The sequence below is a fragment of the Lagopus leucura genome, unplaced genomic scaffold, assembly GCF_019238085.1.
Source record: "Lagopus leucura isolate 7727_CA_CO unplaced genomic scaffold, USGS_WTPT01 Super-Scaffold_739, whole genome shotgun sequence".
Taxonomy (NCBI): Eukaryota; Metazoa; Chordata; class Aves; order Galliformes; family Phasianidae; genus Lagopus; species Lagopus leucura.
In genome coordinates this window covers 6304282-6319434 of record NW_024962255.1, presented here as the reverse complement: position 1 = coordinate 6319434, position 15153 = coordinate 6304282, and the positions used below count along the sequence as shown (strand labels likewise).

Genomic DNA, 15153 nt, shown 5'->3' with positions numbered 1-15153 from the left:
AGAAGAAAAAGCATAGTTGTGCTTGTAGTCATGAGCTTAGCCTTGTCATTCAGGGATATAACTTCAGCTGCAAGCATTACATCCATTATGCAGCAAATTCCTTGAAATCTTAAGGGGAGGAACAGCACCAGAGGGCACACTCACTGCAGTGCCATTACCTCCTGCCTGCTCAAGCTCTCCCTTCTCTCAGTCCTTTCAGCCACCGGTTACTCTCCTTTTGCATTTGTCTACATAAGATAAAAAAAGAGCTGATCAGTTTTTTCTTAACAGCTTTACCCATAACCAGAAACTTGTTTCTTATCAAAGCATTTATAAATATGAAATATATACGCTATACGGCATATATATTTTATATACACATATAGCAAAACATAGATTAAATAAGAAGAGCCACACAGCACATACACATGTAAAAACATAATTCCATAATCCTGTGTTTAAACTTAAGAACTGCATGGATGTCTAAATGCTTGTTAGAAAGCAAAAGTTCATTTTCATCACTTGTTGGGTTTTAGCTGTAATTCAGGTTTAAAACATTTGCTACCGCTATTCTAGTACCAGATGCCAAACTCTCTGAATGAACTGCCAGCAATAGGATTCTAGGGAAAGGAGAGGTCTGAGCACGGTGATGGCAAGAAATGGATAAAATTCGCTCTGAAAACAAGAACAGGAAGGGAATACATGTTGAAATCCACAGAAGAAATAATGTATGTCCCTCAGTCCCAGTAACTGGTCTTCTTTGGCACTTGAGAACGATCACAAGTAGTTTGCCTTTTTATTCATATAGAACAAAATTTACAAAGTCATTCATACATTTTTGTTTTTTTTTTTTTTCTTTTGTTTTTTACTGACTTCGAAAATTGGGAATATTCAAAATACACTTTTACCCCACTTCATTCTTTCATTATTTACACTTATATACAAGAAAAATGTAAGAGTTTCTTTGCTTTTTTTTTTTGTTTGTTTGTTTTTAGTTTTGTATTAAAAAGCTCTGCTGGTTGTGTTACTGTTTGTTTTCATCAAATGGACGTTCCATGAGAGGGCTCCATTGCTTCTGGAATGACTCCCCCCGGCACAGACTGAAATGACATAGGGATTGGGGTTTTCACGGGGCTCTGACGAAATAGTCCTCCATTTGGCGACCTGTGTTTACACTGTATGGAGGGCATGGTGGCAGAGCTGCTCAGGGGCAGCGGCAGGTTGCTGCCAGAGGCAGCTGTGAGTGTCCTGCTGGCACCATGAGTTGTCTGTTCTGGTAAAAAGGTGGTGACAGAAAGTTGCGTGTTCTGGTATTCGCGTACCGGCTCCAGGGTCTGAGCTGGCTGCATGCCACCGATCTCCAAGGCTGAGATCTCGATGGACGCTGGAGAGATCTGCTTATGGGCTATGTCTTCATCGATTAAACTGTTCATGCGTCTATGGACCTGCTCCAGGTTCACTTCTTTATCCTAGTGAGGAAGAGAACAGAACAATCACTCACAACGCAACCGCCTTTTGTGTCCCATACCTCCCCCTCCTCTATGTGATGGGAATTGGTGTTTACTCATTAGATTGCTTTGATGTCATCTGTGCCTGTTCAAAACCTCGAGGTCTGTCCAACACCTCCAAATGAGAACACGTACTGAAGAAAGTGCCATCTCCGTTTCAGCCTGCAAAGCCCACTGATGCTCTCAGGATGAAACTCCCTGAACATAAAACGATGTCTCAGCCAACACATCTTGACATCAGTAGAGCTTAGCACTCTCACATAACTGAAGCACACTTTCTGAAGATTACAGCAGTGTAATACTGTGCACAGCCTAGCTGGCTCTAGAACATTTGCTTCACGCACCAAAATCTACCAGCCAGGAGTTATGGTGGTGAAGAAACTTTCCTTAACCAGCAGGGAGCACTGTGTCACCTACCTGGCAAGATCCATGGAGCTCCCAGAATGGCATTAAGATGGAGACACGCTCTTGGAGCCCTGGCAGGGGAGTATGCGTTTGTGAACTGAACAGTTGTGGGATCAACTACAAGCTGTCTATCACTTTGGCATCTCGTCTGGTAAAAGTTTACATCTGTTTTCAGTGTTTGGGAAAGCAGCCCCAATCTTAGGAAATGCATCACTGTCCTTGAGAATGAGTCATCTAAGGCTCCCAGAGTGGTCTTATCAAGAGACTTTTGGCACCAACTGCCACCATTTTAGCTTCCCAAGGCCAAAAAAGTTGCCTTTAAAATTTGAAGTAGCAAAGACCTACAATGGGCTTTTATGACCTCAGTTCAGTGCAGCATGCAGGATGTCCAAAAAGGAGAACAACCAAATTGGCAGAATAAAGCCAACCACCTGGGATGTTATATGACTAAATTTTAATAGCTAGCAGTCTATAAAATAAAAAGGTATTATATCATTTCTCTATATTTCAGAAAGCACAGCTGTGCAGTTACAGCTCTTTGATGCAAGTGTAACATACTGCAGACTAGCAGCAAAGTATCTGTAAGAGCCCAACAGTCCTGGAACTAAAGGTAGCCTCTGGTCTGACAAACTACACAGTGTTCTCAGAGAAAGCCGAGGCTAGGAAATGGGACTACCTGATGGGTCCCAGTAATCACAGAATCATCATAGAATCACAGAATGGCCTGGGTTGAAAAGGACCACAATCATCATCTGGTTTTCAATCCCCCTGCTGTGTGCAGGTCGCCAACCAGCAGCCCAGGCTGCCCAGAGCCACATCCAGCCTGGCCTTGAATGCCTGCAAGAATGGGGCATCCACAACCTCCTTGGGCACCCTGTTTCAGTGCTTCACCACCCTCTGTGTGAAAAACTTCCTCCTAATATCTAACCTAAACCTCCCCTGGATCAGTTTAAAACCATTTCTCCTTTCCTATCACTATCTCTGACTGCCCATAGCTCAACATGTTCCTAACTGGTTAAACACAAAACCAGTAGCCTTAAAGAAACTCTTGTTCATGCCAAAAGCTAGGCTTTGGGAGTAGATAAGAATGAAGGGTTGCTGCCAACTACCCCACATAATCTTTTACCATTACGTTTCAGGTGGGGCACAGTGAATTATATTATTCCATGTCATACACTGCTATGCAACTTTACCTTCAGCCTGAAATTGACAATGAAGTCAACTTCAAAGCCCTAGATTCCAGCCAGTGTCAAATATAGGTTTGTTTGTATGATTTAAAATGACTTTAAACCACTTCTATATTTTTCAAGAGCCATTGGATTTGGTGATCTCTGTATGGATTTGAAAATGAATTAGTGTAACATGAACCCAAACCTCTGAGCTTATGCTAGGTCTCCAGTAGAATTTATGTAGCTCTGTTTCTTGAAATAAAACTGTGTACTGGGGGCAAGTGCTGGAGGTGTTCTTAGCATTATCCTCAGCTGGGAGTAAGGGCTCAACCTCTCTGAGCAGCTTCATTTTGTACAGGGTCTGGCCATGCACTTCTGTATTTTTTTTATCTGTCTGCCAATGAAAGATTGCAGCAAAGTTCTGCTTATCTGCAAAGTTCAGCTACTGTAGTGTCTGATGCCATCTGTGCCTAAGGAAGCTAACTCCCCAAAGCCCATTAAACAGTGCTTCTTTAGGTACCCTGTACTACACATCCTTTTCCCAAAAACCCTGCATGCTTGTATTTAGACTCCTAGGTTAGCGCTTTAGTTATCTGGGACCCACATTCTTGCCAATACTCTACTATGAGAAAAGCAAATGTAGAGTACTCAGACAGAAGCTGAGCAAAAAATGCATAAAAATGCATTTTTATGAGCTTTTATCTAATGCTTTCTTGAGATCATTTCAAGTGAAAATATACATCAACATCTTATACTTGTATTTTTTGATTGCATGCACATCTCCAGTGCATTCCATCCTGTTTTGCTATGGGAACAAAAATAATGCAACAGGGATAACTAGCCAAGCCAGAGAGAACAGTATAGTACTGATATTTGTAACACGTAGCTATTAACTGTTTGCTGAGGAAAAATACATTGGTGAAGGAAGCACACTCCTAATTTGGAGCATCTGTGCACAACAGATCATAAAATCCAAATAATTCCTCCTTGTTATAACATTTAGCTCTTTGAAGATGTAAAAATAAAGATGGGATGACCCTACTAGACATCTAATTCAGATGAGAGGGGATATTAATGACCATCCTGTTGGGGAGGTGCCACTCTACTGGTCTAAGAGGACCGCCGTCCCTTCCTCCCTATGCACAGTGCAGCCCTGGAACAGCACTGTTCATAAATGGTGCAATTGCAACTGTTTATGTTTCACAGTACAAACATGTGCTTAACCATGCACAACATTTTGCTGTAAAGAAAAAGAGAACCTAATTCTTGCACACAAATATAACTTTGAATCTACTACAAAACACTTTAAGCAGAGAAGTAAATGCTTAGGATTTTACTAGGAGGTTGTAAGGGGGTGGGATTTCATTTGCCTGTTTCTAACTCTTTATTTAATGAGGACAACTCTCTGGCCTTACTAAGATAAGAGAAAAAAATAAATAAAAGCCTCAAAGAGCCCAGAAGTTCACATTAGTCCCTCTTTCTGTTGCTAAAATAGGATGTTCGTAAAGGTTAAGGAAAACAACTCTCTCTCTTAGGATTAATAAAAATACACTGTAAAGGTTCTTCGTTTTTCTTTGCCTTATCAGATGAAGAGCAGCTAAATAACCAAATGTCAAGCTTTGTACGAAACTATCCTAATGTTGAATGAATAAAATCATTCATTCAATCATTCAAATCATTCAAATGTTTAAAAAAAAAAAAACAACGATCCAAGATAAAGATTAGAACCACGTGAAAAGATTAGTTTGTCCTTACATACTAGAAGACCGCTTTGAATCCTGGGATTTCCAGAACAGAAGTGTTCTGAGTGTTTTATTTGACAAGTGAAGCTTGCAGAATTTGTAAATTCTGTAAAGCTCATCTTTCTTTTTCCTTTATTGATCTCCTAGAAAATTCAATAACAAAACATATGCTACGGAAAATAACAAGATAAATGGAAAGGGTTAAGAGGTAATAAAGCCAAACAAACAAATCTTAAAAGTTATGACATTCTTCTCCTTTGTCAGATCAGTGTTCTTCTCTTTTTTCAGCTCAGTAATTCTCAATTAAGTATGAGGCATTTGATATCATTTAAAGCCCTTTTTTGGCATTTTTTCCTCATTTCCTGAAACCTTGTGATCTTAATTCTGAAATGGTAATATAATACTCCAAAAGACTTCCAAACTTTCCAATGCTGTAACTGATCTCTATTTTTGTATTTCTCCATGGCAAAATTAATGAATTAAAATTGCTAAATTAATATAAATTAGCAAATTGAGGCTTGGAGCTGGGGAACAGCAGAAGAGCTGGCTCTGGCAGCTGGATGGGAAGAACCAGAGCCACAGGGGGGTATGTGTGCCCATTTTCCAGCACAGAGCCTTCTCTGGCCCAAAGGCAGCCCCTTGCTGTTTCTCATCACAAATGCTTCTGGCTTCAGCTTGTTCTCTTTCAGAGATGAATGAAGGAGCTCCAAACTTAATGCTTCAGTGTCTGAGGCAGACACATTACTGAAGGTTACCTTTCTTTCTTTTCTTGTACTTAATATGCAAAACTTAGTTAATGTTATAAATGTAACCTCTACAATGTTTCACACCAATTCAACTTCATTTTTCACATACAGCTACATCGGACAAATGCTTATGGTTCTGCTGCCAAAAGGAGATCAAATATTTTTCCTCTGCTGTCTTCATAATTCTATTTGCAGTATTAATGTTATGCTCCAAGTAGATAAGTTAAAGAAGTTAATCAGTGAAGGGGAAAAAAATACCTCATGTAAAGTAAACGAATGATAAACACAAGCTTATCCTTCTCCACATTAAGGAAAACAGCTAACCAAACAATGCTTCTAGTCAGGAAATTATCTCATTCATAAATACCAATTGAAATGTCATTCTTTTTCAATGAGTTTGACTTCTCTAAGGGCAAATGAAGGGTGTGTTTCAGGTACATCTTAAGGACTTGATTCTGAGTGACAGGCTCAGTGGTCTATGACTGAGAGCAAAGCACACCATGGCAAGCATCTGCATGGATTTGAAGGACGCTTACCTGAATTACCTAAAAACAACTAGCTCTGCACAGCTGTGACTGCAAGGAGCTACAGCTCGCTGGCAGAACTAAGCTTGGTTTTATCATGCAGAGAGAAATTACAGCAATATATAAATTATGATAGAACAACTCTAAACATAGTATTTTTTCTAGCTTATTTTCTGCCACTTTTTACAGTGGGCTCTAAGGAAAGTGTGTGGGCAATCAAAATGAAAGAACATGAAACTACTTGGGAGGTTTGGAGTCAGTTAATGTTGTCAGACTTAAGAGATGCCTCAGTGTTGGGGAGGAGCCACTGGACGCTGTTCTCAAGAAATTGCCTATGTCACTCCCAACACTATTAATTCAAAGGCGTTCTGTTCAGCTGCCTGGCTTGCAATAGCTGGGATTTTCCAGAGGAAAGACTTTTGTTCTTACTTCTAATTTCTACCATCTTATCATAAAGTTCAAGAGAAGACCAGATAAAAGTTACAAGTTGATAACGCAGCTCCAGTAAGGTCAAATGATCAGAAAGGAGAGTTGGCTATCTGGAGAAATTTGATGTTAGAACTATGCCAAAACTATGACAAAACAGCATTTGCACTCACACCTGTAAATGAAACTAGACTACAGCAGGAATAAAAGTCTGATGGTCCGGACTCTAAATATCAGACACAAAAAACTTGGAAATAGAAATATGAAGGATAATTTTTCAGTGAGAGAATGAAAGCCAAACAAGAGATAAACATTAATACTGAACTTTCATTCTGTGGAACAACTATTTAAGAAAGTAAGGTAATTTTGTGAGTAGGACTGGGGTTCAAGAGTTGAGTCAAGCCCCAGCCTCAAACACACATTCCCTCTTCTGACCTTGGCGAGGTCACAGGCCAGTCCCTCTCCCATCCATATAACATCTATTAACACATATGCATGCGCTGAAGATATGTCATGAGAGACAGAAGGCACACATGTACCAAGCAACTCAGGAAGGAAGTCTCTTGGACACTTCCATGAGCAAACAGGCAAACTGCATAACTGAAAAAGAAAGCAGAGAAATAAACCCCAAAGAGGCAGGTTTCCCCATTCAGCCACCCACAGGCTTCTTAGCTTAGCAGCAAAACCAGCAGCTCTGCCCAGCTCCCAGCTTTGCCTGGGAAGTTTCAGACATCACTCATTCACACATTTAGCTTGTTAGGGAGAAATGAAGAAACAGCAGCTCTGCATTTGTTTAAGAAAATACTTCTTTTGAAATGCTGCATTCACACTGGGTCATTATCGTTGCTTTCAGCTGCAGCTATCACATATGTAGAAATATAGTTTTAATTTATTCCAGGAGGCTCTGGCAGAGTGGCAAAAACAGACAAAATTGGATTGTTCAAGAAGAAAAAGCAGCAAACATATAACTAATAGGTGTGCTGCAAAACAATGACAACACAGTATGGTATTATATTAATACAAATAGCTCCTTTTAAATACAAATCTGTTTGCCACACTCATTATTTTTAGAGATTCCACAGTCGACAACGCAGAGAAATACAGACAGATGTGTAAACAGATGTAGCGATGATGTATGCTTGCTGTCATTAATTCAACACAGGCAACTGACCTAGTCAAACAGCACTTAATGTTACATAAAATTAGCTGAGTGGTTTCTGAGTGTACTCTACGAGATGCTGGTTTGACCATAACATTATCTTTCTAGAAATAAATAGAGATGCATCTCCAGAGTCTATTTGAAAACCTACTTTTATAAATAGGCCCAATTCTGCAATCAAACTTCTGCTCTTATAAGTACAAACAATACCATGTATTTTAAATTAGCAATTAAGTAAGCCATTATCCATGAAACAGCTGTCAGAAGAATGCATTGAGACTGACATTGGTTGAGGTCCGGTAAACCATTATCCAACTGAAAGGATTAAAGAAATAAGAGAGTTTTGCAATATATTAATTTAAATTGATGTGTAATCACCTTTGAAGAAATAAAACATTGTTAAAATCTATATAGAAGAGACCACCTTATTCACTAGGAGGTGTGTTTTCACAAGAGAGCAGAAATTTTGTTATGAAGATAAAGCAATATTTTTTCCCTTTCTAAGGGAAAGTAAATCTGAAAAAAAGGAAGAAATAAAGGAATACTGAAAAGTTTATATCACTGTGATAGGAATATATTTTAGATACATTGCCAAATTGCATTCTCACCTTCCCCTATTCAGAAAATACCTATAACTGGTAAAAGAAACTATTACCAAAACATGAAAGACCAATGAAGTGGCAGAGATTTGCTACAGAACTGTTGCAGCATCAAGGCATTTCAACAAGTAGTCCACATCTTCTCACACTCACCTTTTTCCCCTTGATTAGGGTGGCTCTATTTAACCTGAAGTCACGTCTAGCCAGGGTTCTAATTCTGATGATGGCCATGACTGTCCCATAGTCTGTGCCAGGAGGAGAGTTAGTTCCCCACCGGGCCATTGAAACAGATGATGCACACCAATTCAAATTAACTAAACATCTATCGTTTTTTTTTTTTCTTTTTTTTTTTTTTTTTTTATTCAACTGCAACTTCATGATACATCACTGTGAACAAATATGCAGGCAACAGTACTGATGGGACATCTACTGCAAATTAGGTGATGACAGGCAGACCCACAGTCTCTTGCAGTGACCTATTCCCGCATTCATTGTAACCCATGAACTAAGTGCAATCACAAAGAAATACTGGGTAGTCCTCACAACCAACAGCATACTCAAACCTAGAAGTTAAGAGGCTATGGTAGCATCTTCATTTCTTAGTACAGAAGGAGACATTCAACATCATGCTGAAGTATTCAAGCTTTAAAATCCTTACCAACCTCAGTTCACAAGCAGTAGATTTAACTACAAAGAAAGTGAATGACTAGTTCACATTAAACAGATGTTTCCACAGTTTTCATGAAGTTAAAAATGCATGGATAGTAAGAGTGCAGAGAAACATTGTTCAAAACAAGCAGCAAAATGCAGTACTGAATGAATGCTGTTGGAGAAGCATGCCAAAGTCTATCAAAAGGAATATTTTTAGGAGAAAGGAGAACTTGCACAAAAGGAAACCTTTACTGTGTACACACTGCCTATACTATAGTCACAGGCATTTACAGCAACACAAAGATTAGGTCAAAGGGGACTTTTCAAGGAGAGGTTGAGGTGGGGAGAAAACTAGCAAGGATTCATCTGTGCAGGCATTTTCAACAACAAACCAATTATCTGTATATTATAAATTCTCACCATGCTTCTGAGGCCCAGCCTCACATCATTGGCCATCTCCAGACAGAAAGGGAAAAGAAGATGTGGGGAGACAAAAAAGGATCAAAACAGTGAGGCTAACAGTATATTTAGTATTTCACTCTTTAGCAAACATATACTAATTACACTTCTGGTTTGAAATAGCAACTTCTAGCCACTGTAACCAAATAGGATGATCCTTGAAAATGGTGCTGGTTTCAGAACTCAACTATGACATCTAAGATAACTCTATGAGGTGACAGATAATTTTTTTTACAAGCTAAATGTTAAATTCACAGAAGTTTTGTTCCAAAACTCACTAAAATTAATGTCATTCTTTACATTATTTTACATAGCTTTTAAATCCTACATTATTATAGAGCTAATAAATGACATAATTTTTCGCCCTATTACTACCCTTTACCAGAGTGATTTACTCTACTGGACCATCAGCATAACAGATTGCTCTATCACCATCCTTCTTCACCTTACAGCCTAAACTCAGAAATTTCCACACTTTGTGTCAAAGGTACACGAGAGAGCTGGCAGAGGAGACATAAGGAGTTGCTCATACAACCCATTTGATCCCCAGCAATAATTGCCTTGCAAAGACTCTCCTCTCTACTTCAGCTTTGAGAAAGCCTTAGAAAACTGTTATTCCTGATATTTACCTATAAGTATTTTATTTAAAATTTAACTCTTTAGAGATTTCTGCGTCCACATTCAGGGCAATATTTTGGAAACTGCACAAGATCCTATTTCAGCATGAGAAAAGAAAGGAACAAATCGTTAGATAGCTCGAACTGAAATTTAATTTCAATAGACAAATAGATTTATAAGTTGCCTGTTACTATAGCATTTTTCTTCTTCAGCAAGAAGCCAATACCCTTTAAAAGAGGCTGTTCAGGTTTATAAGACACTACCTAACTGTTCAAGCAACTTTTGTGACACAAAAAATAAAGACTTCTTCAGCAAGTCATCTCATTGCAAACAATGTCCAATTTCAGATGTACATAGGTTTCAAAGCAACTGAATTTAATCCTACACTGAAGGTGAATGGAAGTGTGTGCTCAGTGTGGTTAGGATCAAACTCTCACTTAATTTTATGTATATACTTAAAATCCCTAGCTGGATCAAGGCCCAGATCCCTTTGAAAACTACTTTAAAAAAAAAAAAAAAAAACCAATAATGGAACAAACTCATAAATTAAAAAAAAAAATAAAATCACATTTTATGTTGTAGTTTTTTGTTTTTTATTTTAAACTTTTACTGACTCGTTATTAATGAACATTCAACATCCCCTCAAGAAGCCAACTTTCAAATACCACCATAGGCTGAGATAAAATATACAAACATTAGCTCTGTAAACATTGTGCAAAGAATCTAAAAAGAATCTGATGCATTAAGGTTCCAATTCAGTAAAATACATAAGCTCATGCCAAGCACATGAGTAACCCCTGAAGTTCTCTAGGACAGGAGGACAGGTCACGTAATGCAACATAAGCAAATACCTAAGTTCATTACCAAACTGGAACTTTAAACAGGTTGTTTCTTTCTGAGTTTTCTGCATGGCAACGTTCATTTTTAAAATTTATTTCTCTTCATTTTTCAGTATTTTCCTTCTTTTTTTCCTTCCCCCCTAAGGTTTATACTGAGAAAATCCAGATCATATGCCTAAGAATCTTTTTGGGCTTTCTAATACCACTGAAGGAAAAATTAGAGCAAACACAAAAATCCCTTTCTTGCACTTATGGAAATATACTAGAACCAAGTGAATGCATGAATACTGCTTTAAGTATCAGGAGCCTGGATCCAACGTCCTTAATCATGGGGGTGACATATCAATTCTAATTCCCTGCAACCTTGACCTAGATCTATGTGATCGATAGCAGGACATTACTGATTGCACTGGATTCCAGATGAGCACACTGCCTGCAACCAGATATTACAGAATATCTACTTCACCATTAGAGGCCTCTAAGGAGAAAATCTTGTTTCTTCACTCACGTAAAAAGATAACACTGAGTTAGTGAAAAAGCTCTTTCAACTATTATCAATTCTGTACATGGCCATTTATTTACCCTCCTTTTTTTTTTTTTTTTTTTTTTTTTTTTTCCTCTGATATTCTAGCTTGTACTTTGTCATAAAATAATGTTAAACCTTTGCATTCTGTAATGACCGATTCCTAACACTACTTTGCTGAATTGAAAATGCCAGGTAAGTGAAAATTTTCAACCTTTTATATTTGAAGTTACTTAGAAACTGAACTTCTAGATGGCATTGAAATGCATTATTTTGCCAGCATTTGCATTATTTATTTTCCCCAAAAAACTTTATTTATTCTTAGAAAAGTAGAATACAATACAGCGGTACAAACAAATGATCATTTATATGCAATTGAGCAGAAAATGTACAAAGATTTCAGACATGCCATAAAAATACAGAAAAAAAATAATTTAAAAAAGAGATAAAATTTAGAGGACATGCAGTGAAGAAAATAAAACATCAGTTTGATGGCCGCGTGTTTCCTTTCACTCTCAAAAGGAACCATCCCAGTGGAAATCAAATTGTCAGGTAAAAAGATAGCAACACAAAAGAGACGATGTAAATGAAGTGACAGACAAGACAAGGATAGTGAAAATAACAGTGAAAGCATAAGACTTTAATAATCCAAACCAACATCACTGACACCACACTGAAGGTATAGAAGCCCTAGTTGCTGTGGAATAATGGTAAGTGAATATGGTGCAGATCTCAGTTCTTAGCAGTGACAAATTTTGATCCATTGGACTCATATCTGTTTACTCATATTTCCATTTCTGAGGTACTCTGGGTTTCATATTCTTCCAGTGCCAGAGAAGAGTCCTAGTGGGTAACTCTTAAGAGTGCTAAAGCTGGAAGTAGGGATTTTTGAGGTAGGCTGGAATTTGTGTAGCATCAAACATGGGAAAAGGGGAACTTAAGGCAGATCATGTAAGGCATCCTTGGCAAAAGATACAGGCTTGCTTTCTTTCATCCTGAATGCTGGTATTTGTTGTAATTTTCAGGGTAATTTTTTGCTACCTCTTGCTATAATATAATGCTAGGAAACATTGCAGAGTATAGACAGAAGTAACAGAAGCAACAGAAAGTTAAGAAATCACAAACTAAGCAAAGGATGTGATTGTTAATGAATTATAAACTAGACACAGGTTATAGGGAAATGGCTAGTAACAGCTCAGCATGTGGAAAACAATGCTAAATCCCTTTGTGCAGTTGAAAAAATAATCTGCATGCACTACAAAATCAAGAACGTGTTGGGTACGGTTGCTGAAACACATTGCTAGGAGCAGCACAGTCTGGAGAAAATACACTTCTGATTTACAACATACATTAATCAGAAATAAAGAAAGAATCAAAGCAAGAATTTCTTGAGAATCATCTGTCAAGACCTGTAATAACAGTAAGTGAATCAAGCTCGTCCTTCATAGAAGATGCAACAAGTATCAATTTCCAGCAATTACCTCATATAACATCTCTAAGTGAGTTTACTTGACAAAAGGTGATCTATTAATTTGTTTTTTAGTGAATATACCTTGCGAAAAGTGAAAAAGTCAACTTTTCTTTCCATGAATAGTATGATAATATAACTTTTGCTTTTATATTTTTGTTGATATGGAGTATGTTATGTGGATGAATAAGAAGTGATATCTTAATAGTTCTGAAGAGATCTCTGAAGGGGAAGAGTAGATTTCAGTGAGACATAGCATATAAAGTACAAAGGAACTCAAAGGATGCTGCTGAGTTCATTGCAGGAAGTAGCTGTACCAGATCCTAACAACAAGGAACATTTGCAAACTGTCTTTCAGTCACAAAAGTAATATTTTCATGGAATAAAAGGTAGGAAGAATCCGATGATGTGATGAAGCCCTTGGTAGTTAAATGATCCAGATTACATCAGAGTTAACAAAGATCATGAAATAAAAGCATGGGACCAAAGGATATAGAAATACAGAGATAAATATTGAAAGTTTGACATTTCATGCCACTGGGTTTCAGTAATTTCATGTGATTGCTCAGCTATTCAAAAAGGGCAAAGATTCCAAAATTAATATTAATTTTCACTTTTCCTTTTGCAATTCCCCAAATCTCTGAAGCTGATCATAGTTGAAAGACTGGGTATCAGTACTGCAGCCTGAGTAGCCGTTTTGTCAATTCAAGATTTTAAAATGTAGAGATAAATGTAGGAGCTGACTAAATTTCACAGTGAGTGTAGAATGTCTGGGCATTAGTAACAATTAGGAGAAGCTGATTATAAGCTCTAGAAAATCCAATTTGAAAAAGATGTTCAAAAGTAAATTTCCCATAAGCAGAAATAATAAGAATGTTTAAACATTACCAGATACGTTTTCAATTTTAATGCACCACAGACTTGAGCCCAAGTAGATGGAACCTGGGATGGTCTTGCAGCTGTACAATTTTCCTGATGTTGAAATTAATCTTTCTTTTGTTAATCTGAATTGATAAGGAAGCATTATGATCACATTAAGATTTTTAGAGAATAAATCTTTAGAAAAGGACCCAGGCACTTCCTTGGAAACTTAAAGATCCATTTGGAAGCCAACCTGTGTGACCTGTTGTGGGGAACCTGCTCTATCCGGGGAGTTGGACTTAATGATCTCTAGGGGTTCCTTCCAAATCCTGAAATTCTGTGATTCTGTGTTACTCTTAAAGAAATTTCACTACTGCTTGCATGACAGAATTGGGAACTAAGGGCAATTGATTGTTCTGGGAAAATAAAGAAGTCCTTCTTTCCTGGAAGTTCATCCTAATGAACTGACTTTATGGGTAGAAAATATATAATTTGCTTAATTTTGGGAGATGGCTTTTTTTTTAAGTGAAAAAAAAAAAAGGAAAAAAAAAAAAAAGGCAACAAATGATTTCCAATTAGAAGTAGTCTGACATAATGCTTCCTATAAAGTCTCTGATACAAATATCATCTACATTTGTAAAGTCCAGGTTATGGTGTCAGGGTTCAAAAAACAGTGCCCATAGTTATATAGTTAAGATCACATTTTTTACACTAATTTTAATTAAGAGTTGTGATTTATATCACACAGAGCTCCAAGTCCTTGAATACCTCAGTGGATTGATTCCGAATGATCTCTACAAAAGCCAAAGGAATTGAAAGGGGAAGAGGAAAATACAAGGACACCTTAATACCAGCTGAAAATATTTCTCCAATGCTAACGAATGTTGTTCAGGTCTTTGTGGCCACAGACTTCACACCAACCCCCAAAGGAAAAAAAAGACAGTCTCTAAAATCTCTCTTTTTCTTTGTCAAGCTGCAGTTGCCCAACCCTATCATAAACCTGTCAGAGTGGTCACAAATTCACCTTCCCAATACTTCTCTGTTTTTCTAGTTGACACCAGATTAGCATGACAGTCTAACAAGCGGGTCAAGCCAAAGAGAGAAACTTCTAAAAGGGCTCAGCAAGTTATATTGGCTCCTCATTCAATCCTGAAGCCACTTTTCTGCAATTGATTTACAGGATTCCTAACAGTTTAAGGGTCACAGTAGCCAGGCTGCCTCTTTTGACTTTCAATGGTGATTGCAGAGAATGCTGTTCTTTTTCTGCATGAGGTGACTACCAAAGCCTAAGTGTAATATTTGGCCACAAGGGAATCATTCCCTTCAGTGACATCTCACAGGTCTTTGCACAGACAAAAACGGTCAGGAGAAAATCTAATTCCCAAAATTTGTAGGTGATATCACAATACTCAGGTTTGGTACTCCAAAGCCTGACTGAAAAAAAAAAAAAAAAAAAAAAAAAAAAAAAAAAAAAAAA

The 15153-nt window shown here is 37.6% G+C and overlaps 1 protein-coding gene across 2 annotated transcripts in view; it reads right to left on the bottom strand.

Annotated features, from left to right (window-relative positions):
• Positions 1 to 577: 577 nt before the first annotated feature.
• GRID1 (glutamate ionotropic receptor delta type subunit 1) overlaps positions 578 to 15153 on the bottom strand; it is a 513133-nt gene continuing 498557 nt past the window's right edge. For both annotated transcript variants that reach the window (XM_042863189.1, XM_042863188.1), the window contains one exon: positions 578 to 1448. In XM_042863189.1, the coding sequence (XP_042719123.1) occupies positions 1020 to 1448 (429 nt within the window). In that variant the 3' untranslated portion in view covers positions 578 to 1019. The remainder of the gene's footprint in view (positions 1449 to 15153) is intronic.